The sequence below is a fragment of the Pleurodeles waltl genome, chromosome 5, assembly GCF_031143425.1.
Source record: "Pleurodeles waltl isolate 20211129_DDA chromosome 5, aPleWal1.hap1.20221129, whole genome shotgun sequence".
NCBI classification, from domain to species: Eukaryota; Metazoa; Chordata; class Amphibia; order Caudata; family Salamandridae; genus Pleurodeles; species Pleurodeles waltl.
In genome coordinates this window covers 197,654,137-197,674,142 of record NC_090444.1, presented here as the reverse complement: position 1 = coordinate 197,674,142, position 20,006 = coordinate 197,654,137, and the positions used below count along the sequence as shown (strand labels likewise).

Below are 20,006 nucleotides of genomic sequence, written 5' to 3'. Positions count from 1 at the left end.
CCTTATTAGCGAGGCGCTGGGAATCACAGGAGCTGTCCACCCCACATTCAATTAAGAAGGTGTTCCTGGCAAAATATATACCGCAATACTAGAACTTAACTCAACCCCAGAATAAAACCTACAATTAAGGAAAACCTGAACAACCCCTGAATATAAACAAGTGAACGGTAGGAGTGCAAACAACCTATGTCTGGAGAGTCACAGCCCACCCAAATAATCTGGGGCACAAAACCCTGCAGCTCCTTAAACCTCCTCCCCCCCCCCACCCGGGGGCCTCAACTCTCTGACAAAGACTTAACACAAACAGGAAGGGAATAAGTAATAAGCCATCCCTCACAACAATACAATCCCGCCCAATCGAACACCTCATTGAATATATGCGGAACGACAGAGGAGTTCATTCCATTAAAACTCTGGATTATTAATACCCTGTGCTTAACAGATGAAGAATTTTTGCCCTCGTAAATAACCACAGAAGCAGCGAAATGGGTAAAGCGAAAAAACGTGAGGGACAAGACCTGGAAGAAACCACAGTATCCAAGCTGCCTGAACAAATCCCCAGACTAAGCTCTCAGGATAGCTCAATAAACCATGAGACGACACTAGACACTATACTACAAGCTATCAGGGAATCTCGCGAAGCCCTTGAACAGAAGATAGATAATTTGACTGTGGACCTTTCATTATTAAGGGATGACCACCGTAGACTCACAGAAAGAGTGGGATCAAACGAGAAGGCGCTTGAACAACTAATTTCAACCCAGAAATCCTCGACCACAGACCTCATTGAACTTACCTCTCGGGTAAAAACGTTGGAAACAAGAGCAGAAGATGCAGAAAACCGCACCCGCAGGAGCAACCTTAGACTGATCGGTCTGCCGGAGGGAACGGAATCATCTGCAGCGAATATGGAATCCTTCCTAGAGAACTGGTTCAAGGAAACTGTGGCCCGGAGGTCCTCTCATAATTTTTTGCAATAGAGAAAGCCCATAGAGTCCCTGGCAGACCCCCTCCCCCTGGAGTGAGACCACGACCGATAGTGGCGAGACTGTTTCATTTCAAAGACAGGGACTACATTTTAGCTCAAACCCGTCTGAAAGGTGAAATTAAACTGGAAAACCAGCGAGTCATGATTTTCCCAGATTTTGCGAAAGAAACACAAGCACAAAGGGCCTCCTTCAAAGACTCCAAACGCATATTACGCAAAAACTGAATACAATACGCGATGCTCTTTCCGGCCAAACCTAGAGTGCAGTACGAGGGCAAGACGCATTTTTTTACATCACCACAACTGGTCTGGGATTGGCTGGAGTCTCTGAACATTACCTCCTCCAACCCCCAGCGCAAAGATCTTCGAACATCCATCAGGAAGCGCAGCAGATCTACTAAAAGAAGTACGAAGGTCGCCCCCCGAGACACCAAACGCTTCAAGAAATGCGAGAAGCAGTGAAAGCGGCTGCAGCACTGAGTGGAGGGACCTTCCCCTTGACCCAATCCTCTGGAAATGTCTCAGACCATGACTCGAGCAGTGGGGGCTCCTCAATCTCTTCATAGGACACCCTGACCAGTATGCCCAAAGTGACGCCAAGATCGTCGGAAGATATCATTTGATCTTTGATAAGATGAGGTCTCGTTAGTAATGATATGAATATAACTAGCTTGTAGTATTGAGGGGGAGAAGCAAAACTTAGAACCGTTAAAAGCAGTCTAGTAAGAATAATAACCCGTGGGCAGCTAATATATTTGACCTGGGTCACGGGAGCGGTCCGGGGCGTAGGCTCTTGGCCTCTGGCACCCCACCCACCTATAGGATGTTAGGTAAAGTTCTAATAGTTTGGATGGGGATAGTTCTGGTCACCGTTCCTGGGGAGAGGGAGTTGGGAGTTTGGTTTATTCATTTAGAAAGGGGAATAACTCATGCACTCACCGTTATCAAATCATATAGCCTTCACATCAGAGACACGCTTTCGAGGCATAAACTTAAACGCCTGGGAAAAGGTACACATCACAGCCGCTCCATGCAAGTAAACCTAGATAATGACCACGAAGTATAAAATAGCCACCTGGAATGTAAGGGGCCTAAATAATATGTCTAAGAGGTACAAGGTGTACAGCCAGCTTAAGCGCAGGGGGATACATATATCTCTAATACAAGAAACTCACCTCATAGAGCAAGAAGTCAACGCCCTTAAAAAGAGATGGAGAGGAGGTCAAATAACTGCCACTAATTATTCAGCATTTGCCAGAGGAGTGCTACTATGGATCCGTCCTGGTGTGCCCTCTAAAAAACTGCACAAGATCATAGATAAAGAGGGGAGATACGTAATGGTAGTTGGAAGATTGGAGGGAAAGGATATATCTATAGGTAGTATATATCCACCAAATCAAGAACAGGGAAAAAATGTTAACAAGCTATCCCTCGAAATAGGTCCACTCCTAGCAGGACCCAATATGATCGTATAGCAAACATTAATCTGGACAGACCTCATCCTCCCTTAACACATTCTCAGGCTTTAAAAACCACCAAATTGTTAACAGAATGGCAATAACACTGGCAACTGGGAGACTGCTGGAGACAACTCAACCTGCACACTCGGGATTACTCATTTTACTCATCAGTACACGATTTACATGTTAGGCTTGACACTTTTCTAACATCCGCCGAAATACAAAGTGAGGTAATAGCAGCTGAATACCTTAGCTGCACAATATCCGATCACAATCCTCTGGTGGACTCATTGGCCTGGGGTAGAGATAGGCTGACAATCCCAACATGGCGCCTCAGAGCAGAAATGCTGGAAGACGAAGCTTTTAAACACCTACTTCATACAACTATTGACAAGTTTTTTAAAGAAACCACAGGGACGGCATCTTCCAGATCCATTGAGTGGGAGACGTTCAAAACAGTAATCAGAGGCACGTGCATTATTGAGAACATAGGGGTTCGAAGGTCACTGGAAATGGAACTCCGGAGGCTGGAAGACTCCCTCAGGGATATCGAGCGCAGACGCCCGGACTGCCCAAACATTGCCCCCCTGTTAACAGAAACCAAAGCAAAAATAACTGAAACAAATACGAGACTAGCACGCTTTGACTATAGGTAATACTTAACTAAACAACACACAGAGGGAGATAAGGCGGGCGCCCCGTTGGCCTGGCTCGCTAACCCACCGAAACAACAAACAGTCATAGTGGAAATAGAAGAAACCCCAGGTAAAAGTATATATGGCCAGAAAGAGATAAACGCTAGCTTTGCTAACTACTATTCTACACTATATGCACCTCCTACCGAAACTCTTAATAATTCCCAGATGCGGGAGCTGGAAGACCTTATCCTCCCTAAATTGGGAAACGGGGAGAGTTTGACCCTAGCCGAACCAATATCGATCGCAGAGATCAAGTCTGCGATTCAAAGTATGGCTAGAGGCAAAGTCCCGGGTGCTGATGGACTCCCAATGGAGTTCTAGAACTTATACCAGGACCAATTAGCCCCACATCTGTGCACATTGTACTCAGAGGCATGGAACAGTAAAAGCCTACCTCAGTCCACTAATAAGGCTATTATGGTACCACTATTGAAAACAGATAGACCACCTAATGATGTCCGCTCATACCGACCACTGTCAATGCTTAACATTAATGGTACAGGCAGCGATTATATCAGTAGATATCGAGAAGGCCTTTGATAGCCTGAGATGGGATTATTTAGAACAGGTCATGTTAAAGCTGGAGTTAGGAGAGGGATTTATCCGCTGGCCGAAACTGCTATATACTAACCCAACTGTGAAAGTACGAACAGGCAGCACTATATCAAACCCTTTCCAGATAGGTAGGGGCACCAGACAAGGTTGTCCATTGTCGCCCCTACTCTTTGCGGTGGCCGTGGAACCTCTGGCCTAAATGGCCAGAACAGGGCGGTACTTTAGAGGTATTTCGGTTAGCCACTGGACTCACCACATTGCTTTCTATGCTGATGACATGCTGCTCTTTCTTCGGAATACTGAGGCCGACCTACCGGGAGCAATGAATATGCTAGAGAGCTTCGGAGAAGCCTCAGGTCTGCAAATCAACTGGAGTAAATCCGCAATCTTCCCCTTGATAGAAGGCACTGCTAGGATCAATGATACAAGAGGTCTGCCCTGGTCACCTAAGACGTTTAAATACTTAGGAGTGAACATATACCATAAAATAGAAGACTTGATAGAGGGGATCATACACAGAGCACTGAGAATGATAAGATCCAACATGCGCTTCTGGGAAACACTACCATTAACAGTGTCAGGAAGAATCGCCTTGCTTAAAATGATAGTGCTGCTCAGATTGTTATATTACTTCTCAACAATCCCACTCATAATCCCGAAAGCAGTGTTGAAGGACATAGCATCAATGACCGCGAGCTTTATTTGGGGAGCGGGCAGACATAGAATTGACCCCCTAAACTGCCCACTGGAAGCGATACTGAGCATACTACTGAACCCTAGGAGACAAAAACAACAACTGCCACTGGAGTGGGAGTCGACAAGATGTTGTTGGGAGCAATATCTAAAGTGCATGCACACAAAGACTCTGTACGTGCCAGAAGCGCCTTTAACCTGCCTGAAACACATAATGGGGAGCCCAGCACTAATAGGACTTAACAAACTAGTAGCACATAACATAACAAAACTGGGGGACCTGTTCTGCAACGTGAAACTATGCACATATACAGAACTACAAGAACAGTTCGATATCCCATCAGGAATGTTTATTACCTACAGCGCAGTTACAAGAATTATACAAAAGACATGGAGAGCAGGCGCACAGGAACCTCTAACCCACTGAGGTTGCAGTCTTATCTGCTCAATAGGGGAGCAGAGAGGAATGATCTCAGCAATCTATCAGACCCTACATAAAAGCACATATACACCTCTAAATAAACTTAAACTTACATGGCAGACAGAATTAGAAACTACCATAGACGAACCGCAGTGGGCAAGGATTACCTCTCATATATACTCAGTATCTAGAAACGCCAGATTTAAATGAATAAACCTATATATTTATCATAGAGCCTACTTAACCCCACATATGACAGCTAAAATGTATAATACAAGTGGCACAGACTGCCCTAGATGTGCTGAACCAGCGGAGGGACTTGTGCATATGCTGTGGAGTTGCCCATGAATAAGACCATATTGGGCAGAAATAATTAGGAAAATCTCTGATAGCACAGAAAGAACACTGACTCCTTCCCCTTTAGTGGCGCTACTGGGAGACTTCCCTCGCCCCTCAGGCCATAAAATATCTAACAAATTTATTGATCTATCTCTAGTCCTAGCTAAAAGGGAAATTACGTCACATTGGAAAGACACAGTGGGCCCTCAAGTAAATAGATGGCAAGACTCTTTAATAAAATGGGCTGAAATCGAAGGAACTGTACTACTACAAGAAGCCATGCAGGGGAGGAGACCAAGGGATAGTGCAAAACAATGGGACTCAATCTTGGAGAGCTTAAAGTCCCTAGACGCCCCTACACCTGAAGATGCCATATTTACCTCAGAATCCGACTCCGAGCTCACCTCTACGCCCAAGACATAAAACTGAACATGTTTGTGATAGGCTGTTACATTAATATGTGAAACATTGACTCATGGAAATTACACGGTGGCTCCAAGTGCATGAAGGGGGGGGGGTTTCAAGAGGGAAAGTTTGGAATGTCTACTAAGTGTATCTTACTGACTTGTTTGGAAAAAGCAATAAAAGATATTAAAAAAAAGGAATTGCACAGCTCTAGAAGCCAGTACCCAGAGGCTATTGTTAGTCTCATTTATAAAGCATGTTCTTTTGAGTGGTATGACAGAATGCTTCTAGGGAACAAAAACTTTGCAATGTGTAACCTATTACACTGCAGAGTCTCTTGTCAGCTCACAGCACTTCATGGAACAGCCCAGCAGAGGCTTTCTAGAACCTGCGCTGGAGGATATGACAAAGGATTGGGTGGTATAAATTCTTCTGTTTCAAAGACCCCGGAGTAAGGACAGAAGTTCAAAATGCCTATGAGAGACTAATAAGCACAACATTCATTATTGTCACTGAAACACAAGAATGCTATCAATGGTAGTTTCTCCCTTGAACCATACAAAGGCAACAGGCATTGTTGAAGGAAGGCCATTTGTAAATACAGCATCGTTGGCCTTGCTATACTGGGCCAAGTTTCCTTCAAGATGCACAGAGCTGTAATCCTACTTCTTCAAAATGAAAAAGGAACACTTTAAACAATCAACAGGATACAGGTGTGGATCAGTCATTACTGTGGTCGGGCTGCACACCACTTATTTGGAACCCAGCAACCAGAGTGGTGTTTTTTCTGACCTCAACATGGGTACTATGTGATTCACACTAGCTTGTACAACATGACAAGGAGAAACATCTGCCTGATGTTTTATGGACCACATATTGCCACCTCAAAAGCTTACAGTTGAGCCCTGGATCCTACATCTTTGTTTGAATAGTGGGGAGAAGCAATATTAACACACTGGTTCCCATGTTTCTTTGGCACTTTTGTAGGTGCGTTAAATGCTTGGGGCATTGTGCTGAATGACAGCTGTTGTGCTTTTTGTAGCTAGCACTGTGTAGCATTAGTCGGACAGATCGTTGAACGTGAGCCTTCGAAAAGCCCTAGCAGAGGTAAAAAGTAACACCTGATCAACATAAAACTGTAATACCGCAGGCTAGTATTTAGTCAGTGTTAGACCTGACTTCTTGCCTTCTGACCTACTGTTTTGCTGAACTTTGTTTTTGCTGGGTTTAGGATTCTGGACACTTTACTACTGCTGACCAGTGCTAAAGTGATTGTGCTCTTAACTAAAACATGAAAACGTTGGCTTATCCACAATTGGCATATTTAATTTACTTATAAGCCCTAATAAAGTGCACAGGGCCTGTGATTTGAATGCTACTAACAGGCCTGCAGCACTGTTTGTGCCACCCACTTCAGTAACCCTTTAAACATGTCTCAGGCCTGCCATTGCAGAGCCTTTGTGCGCAGTTTTAAACTGCTGTGTAGACCAGGCAAGTTAGCTCTCTTGCTAGGCCTAAACCTTCCTTTTTAATACATATGTCACCCCTAGTGTATGGCTTCGACAGCTCCAAGGGCAGGGTGAAGTGTATTTAAAAGTTGAACATGTACTTTTGAGTTTTACATGTCCAGGTAGTGAAAACCACAAATTCATTTCTCACTACTGAAAGGCCAATCTCACCCATAGATTAACATTTGGATTACTGTGTTACATTTTTATTAGTTCAATTTTCAATTGGGACCTGATAGATATTTCAAGGTTTGTGTAGGAAATTGGCTCTGTATGTACTATTTCAAAGTAAGAAATAGCATGCACAGAGTCCAAGGGTTCCCCTTAGAGGTAAGATAGTGGCAAAAAGAGATAATTCTAATGCTCTATTTTGTGGTAGTGTGGTCGAGCAGTAGGCTTATCAGAGGGTAGTGTTAAGCATTTGTTGTACACACACAGGCAATAAATGAGGAACACACACACTCAAAGACAATTCCAGGCCAATAGGTTTTTATATGGAAAAATATATTTTCTTAGTTTATTTTAGGAACCACAGGTTCAGGATTTACAAGTAATACTTTAAATGGAAAGTATTTCACTCAGGTATCATAGGAACTTTGAATCAACACAATATCATGTACAGTTTTAGCAAAAATGGCAATAAGCTATTTTAAAACTAGACAGTCCAATTTTCAACAGTTCCTGGGGGAAGTAAGTATTGGTTAGTTTTGCAGGTAAGTAAAACACCTACAGGGTTCAAAGTTGGGTCCAAGGTAGCCCACCGTTGGGGGTTCAGGGCAACCCCAAAGTTACCACACCAGCAGCTCAGGGCCGATCAGGTGCAGAGGTCAAAGTGGTGCCCAAAACGCATAGGCTTCAATGGAGAAGGGGGTGCCCCGGTTGCAGTCTGCCAGCAGGTAAGTATCCGCGACTTCGGAGGGCAGACCAGGGGGCTTTTGTAGGGCACCGGGGGGGACACAAGTCAGCACAGAAAGTACACCCTCAGCGGCACGGGGGCGGCCAGGTGCAGCGTGCAAACAGGCATCGGGTTCGCAATAGGTTTCAATGGGAGACCCAGGGGTCTGTTCAGCAAAGCAGGCAGGCAAGGGGGGTGGGCTCCTCGGGGTAGCCACCACCTGGGCAAGGGAGAGGGCCACCTGGGGGTCGCTTCTGCACTGGAGGTCGGATCCTTCAGGTCCTGGGGGCTGCGGGTGCAGTGTCTTTACCAGGCATCAGGTTCGTGGAAGCAGGCAGTCGCGGTCAGGGGAGCCTCTGGATTCCCTCTGCAAGCGTTGCTGTGGGGGCATAGTGCTCATGCACCTATGCCCTCACCTATGGTATAGTGCACCCTGCCTTAGGGTTGTAAGGCCTGCTAGAGGGGTGACTTATCTATACCATGGGCAGTGTGAGGTTGGCATGGCACCCTGAGGGGAGTGCCATGTCGACTTAGTCATTTTCTCCCCACCAGCACACAAAAGCTGGCAAGCAGTGTGTCTGTGCTAAGTTAGGGGTCCCCAGAGTGGCATAAGACATGCTGCAGCCCTTAGAGACCTTCCCTGGCATCAGGGCCCTTGGTACCAGGGGTACCAGTTACAAGGGACTTACCTGGATGCCAGGGGGTGCCAATTGTGGAGACAAAGGTACAGTTTTAGGGAAAGAACACTGGTGCTGGGGCCTGGTTAGCAGGCCTCAGCACACTTTCAAATCATAACTTGGCATCAGCAAAGGCAAAAAGTCAGGTGGTAACCATGCCAAGGAGGCATTTCCTTACAGTTGGTGTCTCTGGAATTTAAAATCACAGCTTATGGTGAAGTTAGATTTTAAGTTGCAAGTCTGAAAATGGCATTTTTAGAAAGTTGCATTTTTCTTAATTGAACTATTCTGTGCCTCTGCTTGCCTCTGAATACATGTCTGGTAGGTGACAGCTGGGCTCTTATGCATTCCCTCTAGACAGTCACAGAAAGGGAGCTTCAGTGTGCTTGACTGGAGTTAGACCTGACAGCCTTAGGGTGGTCACCCATAACATTTTACCTGCCTCCCTCCATTTTTTTTAAATACTGTTTTTGCTGGTTTTAAGACTCTGCACACTTTACCACTGCTAACCAGTGCTAAAGTGCATATGCTCTCTCCCTTTCAAACATGGTAACATTGGATCTTACCTAATTAGATTATTTAATGTACTTATAAGTCACTAGTAAAGTGCACTATATGTGCCCTGGGCCTGTAGATTAAATGCTACTAGTGGGCCTGCAGCACTGGTTGTGCCACCCACTTAAGTATCTCCTTAACCTTGTCTCAGGCCTGCCATTGCAAGGCCTGTGTGTGCAGTTTTACTGCCAATACGGTTTGGCATTTAAAGGTACTTGCCAAGCCTAAAACTCCCCTTTTTCTACATATAAGTCACCCTTAAGGTATGCCCTAGGTAACCCCTAGGGCAGGATGCTGTGTAGGCAAAGGGTAGGGCATGTACCTGTGTAGTTTACAAGTCTTGGTAGTGTAAAACTCCTAAATTAGTTTGTACACTGCTGTGAGGCCTGGTCCCTTCATAAGCTAACATTGGGGCTGCCCTCAAATATTGTTTGAGTGGTAGCTGCTGATCTGAAAGGAGTAGGAAGGTCATATTTAGTATGGCCATAATGGTGATACAAAATCCTCCTGACTGGTGAAGTTGGATGTAATATTACTATTTTAGAAATGCCACTTTTAGAAAGCTAGCATCTCCCTTCACTTAAATCCTTCTGTGCCTTACAATCCACGTCTGGCTGGGTTTAGTTGACAGCTCCCTTGTGCATTCACTCAGACACACCCCAAACACAGGATACTCAGCCTCACTTGCATACATCTGCATTTTGAATGGGTTTTCCTGGGCTGGGAGGGTAGAGGGCCTGACACTTACATGTGAAAGGACAGTAGCCTGCCCTCACACAAAGGGCAGGCTACTGTTTGGGACCCTGGCAGACAGGATTGAACTGAAAGGGGACCTTGTGCACTTCTAAGCCACTCTTTGAAGTCTCCCCTACTTCAAAGGTACATTTAGGTATTCAAACAGGGCCTCTGCCCCAACCAACTCAGACACTTCCTGGAGAAGAGAACCTGAACCAGAACTTGCATCCTGCCAACAAGAACTGCCTGGCTGCCCAAAGGACTCACCTGTCTGCTTTCTGAGAAGGACTGCTGCCTTGCTGTTGCCCTGATGCCTTGCTGCTCTCTGGCTGTGGTGAAGAAGTGCTCTCCAAGGGCTTGGACAGAACTTGCCTCCTGTTCCCTGAAGTCTCAGGACCAAAAAGACTCCATCTCTATAAGAAGGACTCCTTGTGCGGCGAAAATCGAGGCACAGCCTGCCAGAAACGACACACAGCCTGCACTGCGGTGAAAAATTCACTGTATGCCGAACCGGAACGACACAGCCCGACTTCTCAACGAGAAGATCGATGCAGCGCCAGCGTAGCAACCAGAAATTCGACGCACTGCCTACTGGATCGACGCACAGCTAAGCAGGAACGGCACAGCAGGACTTCCAGAGAGGAATCGACGCAGCGCCTTCCGTGCGGTAGAAATTTCCATGCAACGCCCACCAGATCGACGCAGCCCCTGTTACTTTGTCCTGTCAGTGTCGGAAATCCACGCATCGTCCCCGGGCGTCTGAAAACCCCGCAACCCGAAGAGGATCCACGACTGAGCACCGTAAATCGATGCACAGCCGCACCTGCGTGAAAACTAAATGACGCATCGCCGTGTGCGGCCCGATAAATCGATAAATCGACGCACACCCACTTTGTTTCCACATGTCTCCTTCTCTGCGGTTCTTTGCGGAGTTTTGCATGCAAACCAGGCACTTTGTGCTTCAAAGAGACATTTATGGCTTCATATCACTTTCACAGTGATATCTCAACATATACTTATTGCATTTAATCGTTTTGACCTGCATCTTATCAGATAAATAGTATATATTTTTCTTAACACTGTGTGGTGTATTTTCGTGGTGCTATACTGTGTTATTGCATGATTTATTGCACAAATATTTTACACATGGCCTTCTAAGTTAAGCCTGACTGCTCAGTGCCAAGGTACCAGAGGGTGGGCACAGGATAATTTGGATTGTGTGTGACTTACCCTGGCTAAAGTGAGGGTCCTTGCTTGGACATGGGGTAACCTGACTGCCAACCAAAGACCCCATTTCTAACAACTGGTCATCCACATTCTGTTGGGCCATTAACATCTTGATGAGTCATGCTGGGTAGGATGGGAGAGACGAGTTGCAACTTACACCTGAATAGGCTGGGTCTTGAGCCCTCACAAAGGGCTGCATAACCCTGTGTAGTGTGTCTGGAGCGAGGGAGGGAAGGAAAGGAACTTTGTGACCTTTAAGGGCCTCTATTTGAAGTCTCCCCCATTTCAAAGACACAGCTGGGTATAAGTACTGGACCTCAAGCCCCACCAAATCAGTACACTTTTTGACCTGAGGACATTCTGCCAGGAAGAAGGACTGCTGTGCTGCTATAGGGACTGTCACTCTGCTGGAACTCTGCTGGACTTTGCTGGACTCCTGCTTTGCTGTGCCTTCCCTGCTGCTCTCCTTGCCTAGAAGTGAGAAGGACTGGGCCTGCATCTCTATAGCCCCAGAAACAAAGTGACTTGATGGGCTTGCTAGCTTACCTCCTGTTCTAACGACTCAGGGACATCAAAGACTTCACTCACCTCTGCTACAGCTTCTGGACTCTGCCACCTGTGAGTCCTAACCTGCTACGTGGTGCCAATCCAGCCCTGGGCCCTTGGAAGTGGTTCCTGCAGCTGTGTCCTGTGAAAATCCATGCATTGCCGTCACTGTGCGGTTAGGAACTACTGCATCTCTCCTTGTCGCCCACGGATCGCTGCTGCCGCTGAGGACTTCTCCTCGCTGATTGCATGGCACAGAATTGACTCATCACCATCAACCCAGTGCATCGCCTCTGCATTGTCAGCTGCGCGGCTCAATGCTGACGCATCGCCATCATCACAAAGGGTTCAACGCTGCATCCTCCTCGAAGATCGACGATTGCATGGCTCTACGACAACACATTCCCCTGACTGCGCGGTTCGGAACCGATGCTTCACTTTTGCATCGTCTCCTCTGCTCCTTGCATTGGGTTTTTGGTGTCGGCGCAACTCTCCACACAAGGTATTATTTCAGCAGGACAAGGTTGGTCCCTGTAGCTGGCCCACGCTCCATTTCAGTCGGCCTTAACTTTGGATTTACCCCAGTCAAGCACAACCAGATAGCCCCGGGTGGCACTTTAAGCTTTGAAGCACTACATTTCCAGATATTCTTTAAAAATTTATTTCTAGACTTCTATTTATTGGATTTTTGTTGTTATGGTCTTGTTTTGTTAATTAAATTAAGATCTATCTCTAACTTGCTGTGGGTAATTTTTGTGTGGTGTTTTCACCATTTTACTGTCCTAAATATTGAACAAATATTTTACACATTGTCTCCTAAGTTAAGCCAGCCTGCTCTGTGCCAAGCTACCAGAGGATGAGCACAGATTAGTTTAAAGTGTGTATATCACTTACCCTTACTAGGATTGTGGTTCCTGCTTGGACAGGGTGCATATCTCTGCCAACCAAAAACCCTATTTCTAACAGCCAGTCAGACAGTCAGTCCGTAAGAGGAGCAAATCATACACAGTCTTTCACCAAGGGTAGGTACCCAGGTGTTAGAAATGGGGTCTTTGGTTGGCCGTCAAGTTACCCTCTGTCCAAACAAGGACCTTCACTCTAGTCAGGGTAAGTCACACACAATCCAAATTATCCTGTGCCCACCCTCTGGTAGCTTGGCACTGAGCAGTCTAATTTAGAAGGTAATGTGTAAAGTATTTGTGCAATAAATCATGCAACAACACCATATAGCACCATGAAAGTACACCACACAGTGTTTAGAAAAATATATAATATTTATCTGATAAGATGCAGGTCAAAACGATTAAAATGCAGTAAGTAAATGTTGAGATATCACTGTAAATGTGATATAAAGCGTGTTAAGTCTTTGAAAAACAAATGAATGTCTCTTAAAAACAATAAAGGTCTCTTGCAAGCACAAAATTGCGTTCAAAATCTCCGCAAGGGACCGCAGAGGAGGCGATGGGTGGAAAACGGGGAGGTGTGAGTTGGTTTCGCCCCTTCGCACACCGACTTGCGTTATTTTCCACACAGGGGAAGGCTTTGCACTGATTTGCGGCGCGCGGACTTGGTTCATCTTCGGGTTGCGGGGTTTTCTGGCGCCCCGGGGACAGTGCATTGAATCCTGGGCTTGTGGAGCAAAGTCACAAGCGCTGCGTCGATCCAGTGGGCATTGCATGGAAGTTTCACCCGCACAGCAGGCGCTGCGTCGCTTCCTCTCTGGAAGTCAGGCTGCGTCATCCCGGGTCGGCTGTGCGTCGATCTGGTAGGCCATTCGTCAAAGTTCAGGTCGCTACGTAGGCGCTGTGTTGATCTTCCCTTCGCGAAGTCGGGCTGCGTCATTCCGATTCGGCGGGCAGTGAATTTCTCACCGCGGGCGGGCTGTGCATCATTTTTAGCAGGCTGTGCATCAGATTTTCGCCGCACAAGGAGTCCAGTTGCAGGAGTGAAGTCTTTTTGGTCCTGAGACTTCAGGGAACAGGAGGCAAGCTCTATCCAAGCCCTTGGAGAGCACTTCTCAGCACAGCCAGAGAGCATCAAGGCAGCAGGGCAACAGCAAGGCAGCAGTCCTTCTCAGAAAAGCAGTTCCAGTGAGTCCTTTGGGCAGGCAGGCAGTTCCTCTTGGCAGGTCTCGTTCAGGTATTCTTCACCAGCAGGTTTCTTGTCCAGGAGTGTCTGTGAGGTAGAGTGTATACCCCAAGAAGTGTCTAAAGTCTGTGGTTTTTGATGCTCTTATTATACCCATTTTGGCCTTTGAAGTAGGCTTACTTTAAAGGAAAGCCTCACTTTGTGCAATCCTGCCTTACCCAGGCAAGGCCTCAGACACACACCAGTGGGTTGGAGACTGCACTGTGTGAGGGCAGGCACAGCCCTTTCAGGTGCGAGTGACCACTCCTCCCCTCCCTCCTAGCACAGATGGCTCATCAGGTTATGCAGGCTACACCCCAGCCACCTTTGTGTCACTGTCTGGAGAGAGGTGCAAACAGCCCAACTGTCAAACTAACCAAGACAGGGAATACACAAACAGGCAGAGTCACAAAAATGGTTTAAGCAAGAAAATGCCCACTTTCTAAAAGTGGCATTTTCAAACACACAATCTTAAAACCAACTTTACTAAAAGATGTATTTCTAAATTGTGAGTTCAGAGGTCCCAAACTCCATATGTCTATCGGCTCCCAAGGGGAATCTATGCTTTAATTGTGTTTAAAGGTAGCACCCAGGTTAACCTATGAGAGGGATAGGCCTTGCAACAGTGAAAACCGCATTTGGCAGTATTTCACTGACAGAACATATAAAACACATTAGTATATGTCCTACCTTAACCATACACTGCACCCTGCCCATGGGGCTACCTAGGACCTACCTTAGGGGTGTCTTATATGTAGGAAAAGGGAAGGGTTAGGCCTGGCAAGTGGGGACACTTGCCAAGTCGAATTTACAGTTTAAAACTGCACACACAGACACTGCAGTGGCAGGTCTGAAACATGATTACAGGGCTACTTATGTGGGTGGCACAACCAGTGCTGCATGCCCACTAGTAGCATTTGATTTACAGTCCCTGGGCACCTCTAGTGCACTTTACTAGGGACTTACCAGTAAATCAAATATGCCAATCGTGGATAAACCAATCAACAGTACAATTTACACAGAGAGCATATGCACTTTAGCACTGGTTAGCAGTGGTAAAGTGCTCAGAGTTCTAAAGCCAACAAAAGCAGGTCAGGAAAAATAGGGGGAAGGAGGCAAAACGTTTGGGGGTGACACTGCAAAAAGGGCCAGGTCCAACACCAGGTGATTCTTACACTGGGAGGATAGTCAACTACTGAGGCCGAAAGGCCTATTGCCGAGACCCTAGGTGAACCTCGGGCTCTGGGGGCATTCAGAATGGCCATCTTTTGGACAGTGGAGCTATATTGAAGGCCCTGGGTTGGGTATGTGCAGACCTGCTAATCCATATTATAGTAAGTGTTGCGTGACAGCACTGCTTGTGCACCAAAAAGATTTCAAAGGCAAGCTGGTCTGTGCTCGTCTTCAACTGTCCATGCCAAGGCATTCCATTTGCTGGTTTGACAGTAGCTGCCTTTTTTAAACCAGAGAGGAGGTGATATCTTCAAACGTTCAAAGGTAGTCTTCTTGTAATAACAATATTCTGCAAACACAAATACTTGGTTTGATTCTTGGGAAGGAGAATGCAGAAGTCTCTATATTCAAACCAGCTTCACCCACTGGGCAGTAAAACTCTCATTCACATTTTGCTTCCACCCACCACAGCATACAGTGCGATCAACAGATCAGCCCACTTGACCCATTGGCTCCCTTCACTTTGACTGCACAAAGTCTCTGCACACTGTTCACATCCGCCTTATTCCGAAAAGCATTCCAAAATCTTGGAGTCAAGACATAGAAGCTTCATTCCACTCAAGTTCTGAGATTGACATTGGTTCGTGGATAGCAAGTTTTTTCCAAGCTGACTCCAGTTCTTGCTAGTGGCTCAATGGGTTTAACACCACCCGAAGGTTAGTAATTTCCTTCCCATCTAAGGCCTGACAAACTAGGCATAGGGCTTTGAATCAGATCTCCAGCCAGTCGGGTTGTTTCACCCCCCCATAAAGTGGTTGAAATTACTCACGCTTAGAGCCCTACTAATTATTTTGTTCCCTGCCATCTGCACTTTAATAATCAAGAATTTGGAGATGCCTGAATGAGGACAGTGCTTGTAATCTATACAAAAATTAAACATAAGTTCAACTACAACGAGCTGTGATGCTGAGGGACAGTCTGAGTCTGGCCATCGCATTTGGGAGAAATGTACTGTAGGGCGCCTAGAAATCAGAGTCAACGTGTGTTTGCAGCGCCCAGTTGACACGTGAATATGGCTGACTGCACGTGAATACATTGTGCAAAATCAGCCTAGCTAGGTTTGTTATTACACAAGTTTGCACATTCCTTTGCAACTTGAAAACATTGCAAAGAATGAACAGACGCAGATTAAGTAAATGATAAAAAATAATGTAGGCTGATTGTCTCCAAAACTACTCTCTAGTGTGTTAGATGTTTACTGGAGGGAAAAGCCTATGGTAATTTCCCTGATCCCAAGTGTCACAGGGTGTGCACATGCACCACTTAGAAAAGGTACAATGTCTTTAATGTGCTGCAGCAGAGGGTACTATTTCATATCAAATCAATATTTATTGCAAGTAAGCCCCAGGGATGGAATGAAGTTAATATATTTTTCTGCAAACTGGAAAGTGAAATATGCCATCTAAGCATCTACTCATTTTAAAGCTTTTCCGTGAACCATTAGTTTGTTTTCAAAGATAGTTAAAAAGCCCTATAAACAGCGATTTAGGTGCAATAAATCACCTATATGATTAATCAATCAATAGTTGAGTACATTAGTATATCATCAACCACCGGTCCTTTAATCCTATATTAGCTGAAAGCAACTGTGTTTTCACACCGAAGACATGGCCATTTTTCATCTGCCTGGCAGCGAACCATAGCACAGAGCACTGTTAATTCTATGGTCGTTGTTTTGCTAAGTATTAGATGACATTTTTTACAGGCCTCTCTACATCAGGATGATATACACATATGTCCTTAAAATTCACTTTATAGGGTACAGTCAAATTTCTAAAAAGGGGCCACAAATCTTTGGAGCATCTCAGATGGTCCTTTTGATTTATTTTAACCTTTTTTAAACATCACGCTCATTTTTCAGGTCCCCTGACATCTTAATGCAGCGCATTTTTTATCCACCAATTACTCCCGGCTGACATGTTAATGCTACTTGTTTTTATTTTCACACACCTATTGCCTCAATGAAAGTAACACGTTGTGGCGCCAGGCAACAGTTTGCCCTTTTCATGTCCACGTGCATGCAGTACTCACTCTCTTTGCGAGTCACAAAATGGATCCACTCCGAGGCTGTACTTCCGGCAGAATTATAAGCGACCACTCTGGTGTTGTAGCCGGTGTTAGGTTTCAGCATGGTCAGGTTGGACTCCGCTTCCTTGCCATTGTAAACGACTTCCGGTAGACCAGGTGTACAAGCTTTCATGACAGGCTGTGGAGGCTGGGGGCAGGATGTGCGCATATGCAGTTCATAGCTGGAACAGGCAGATAAATTGTGTTATTCCCTCGATCAAACAATGCCACAAAGGACACTTACTAATGCAAAGTATTTTTTTTAAAAGTATATTGGCAGACACTGCGCACACACCAACAAATGAACTTCTTTTACCTACAGAAACATGACTTCTCTTTTAGATATTGTGCTGTAAATTGTTTTAATTTAATCTATAAGGACTGACATTAGAAGCATTAATGCTAGGGGTAAAAGGGCTACGTTGGTCCAAATTGTTGCCGCAAGCAATTTACCGATCTGAGTTAACTCAGCGATTAAGCCACTGAATCGGAACAACTCATCAGGAGAGTCACTACAAGACTTGCACTGGACAAGTGTGGAGAGAGAGTTTATCAGTGCATCACACTTTTTAACATGCTTCGGTTGTGTTACTAAGTAGTACTTCGTAGCAGTAACTAATCAGGTTTGTTTCTTAGGCAAGATAAGCAAAGATCTGAAAAGATGCCTGAGTAGGAGCAGATCTATCTGTGTCGACCTCTGCCGATAAGATCATATGTCATGTGATATTTCATAGCAGGTGATATTTAAGGCTGGGCTTGGGGCTGCTGTCACTGTTCCACCTGCGGGATTATGACCCCACCTACCGCCATGGTTTTCATGGCTTCCTTACCGCCACGAAAACCATGGTGGTAGGCACTATCAGTGACAGGGAACTGCTTCCCTGTCACTGATAGGGGTCTCCCCCCTCGCTCTCCAGTTACCCCACGCCCCCGCCTCTCCAAAGCCCCCCCACATTCACACACAGATACACACACCTTTTTCCCACAAACATTGATGACGCAGAAAAAGAAGGACCAACATATATTTATATATCACGTAACCAAAATCGTATAATGTGTGATTTTAGTAAAGAAAATAATGTACGTGGGAAATTGTGCCCACGGAGTAGTTCGCCATTATTATAAACGAGCTTAATTAATCATGAAGAATTGAAAAATGTAGTAATCCGTCATAATTGCAAATGTGTTTTATGATTTTCTTGTTGAAACTGTTTTATGCTTAGCTTAAATTTAGTAGAGGCTTTGGCCTAGTCGCCTGGTCTCAAATTTAACTGCATGGTTTTCACTTTGATTAACAAAAATACATTATTCTGTATTTTTCCAGTAGAGATGACTAATACACTTATCTCCAAGGTTTCGTGCTAGGCCGGTTTCATCCCCTTTGATACAAGGTCAGTTTCTGCAGGTGCGGACAATAAAAGTACTGATGCCGAAATAATTGGCAAACTTTGTTGCAACTTGTGTTCCAAGGCTCCAAGGACACTGAATGCTAAAATGAGTACTAGGAGAAAGACACTATTCATTGGTCAAATTGAAGCCACCCTATGAATCCTCCAATGGAAGACCCTGAAGTATTAGGAATATTTCTTACTTAAACCCACCGGACAAAGAGAAGTCAACCATTTTTTCCTTGATGCCATCTTTGAAGCCAAATGCCAGACGCCATCTTGGACGACATCTTGATGCCCCTTTCTCTATTCCAGAGAAAGAGACTTTAAGAATTCTCACCCTAGAGACTTTAACTATAAATTGCCCCGTCTTGCCCATGCAATAACTTTGCCCCATTCTCCTTGCTGCCGCAAGGAAACTTGCCCTTAACTCTGCCCCTTTGAAATCTGCCCCATGCTGATCGAACCGGTACCTGAAGGATGAAGACTTTCTTGAATGCTGATTGTATTTGGTAATTATGAAAGGATAATTGTATTATGCATTATGTTTTCCTTCTTAGGTACCAACTGCTATTTTGATAGGGCCCAAGCTAGAAGTTTTCCAAATTTGTGTTGACTAAATCCATTTTGCATGAAGCCCCACATGCCAATGCTAATTAGAGGTTAGTCGAGGTATTCACTTGACGCACCATGTTGAATTGAAATCTTGTTATGCTGACCGATGTATGAAATTAGTCAAAAGTTACTTATATTAGTGATTTGTATTGCTATAACCGAGTGCATCATAATTCAGATTTTGCGTAGATTGCGTTTCTTCCGTCGTTATGGACAGCTAGTAATATTCGTATACATATATCATTTGATTTTGAGACTCACATATATTGTGTTAGCTTTGTTAATATAGGGAAATAAATTCATTAACTTGTAATAAAACTGGTGTGGTTATTCATGACCGAAAGGTCATGGTGTGTCAAAATACTGATTGTTATTGATTCCTAATGTGTTATTTTGATCTAGTAATTAAGTATTGGGTATTGATTACAATGGCTATTGATTATTGATTTGAGTGATCCGACTATTCTAGGATGAGGAGAGCCCAACTCGGCTCAAAGGTTCACCGACCTCCAACGTGTCCAAATACAAGTAATTTATAAGGGCTGGACGCGTTATCAGTAGATGGTAGTAGAGATTGATGGTTTCGCCCTTTGGGACCGCATCCGAACAATAGACGGAGTCAAGTTAGAATTTTCTTTGATAAAACAAGTTGGAGAGATGATGATGCCCTAAATCCCCAATGACTTTCCCGGAATCTCGGAGCTTGCGAATGGAGGAAATGGAGGTGTGAGAATGTTTCCGGAGTTTCTAGTGACGGTATGAGGGAAGTTAGGGTTTTACGCTTGCACAGCTTATTTCCGTAGATTAATTGAGAAGTTTGTGAGGATTTTAGGGGGTTACGAACTCCAAATGAAAGGTTTTAGAGGAGTGTTAC

At 45.0% G+C, this 20,006-nt stretch overlaps 1 protein-coding gene across 1 annotated transcript in view; it reads right to left on the bottom strand.

Annotated features, from left to right (window-relative positions):
- Positions 1-20,006, bottom strand: part of USH2A (usherin) — a 3,586,186-nt gene that overhangs the window by 147,724 nt on the left and 3,418,456 nt on the right. The window contains exon 67 of the mRNA XM_069233891.1: positions 17,094-17,311. Within this exon, the coding sequence (XP_069089992.1) occupies positions 17,094-17,311 (218 nt within the window). The remainder of the gene's footprint in view (positions 1-17,093; positions 17,312-20,006) is intronic.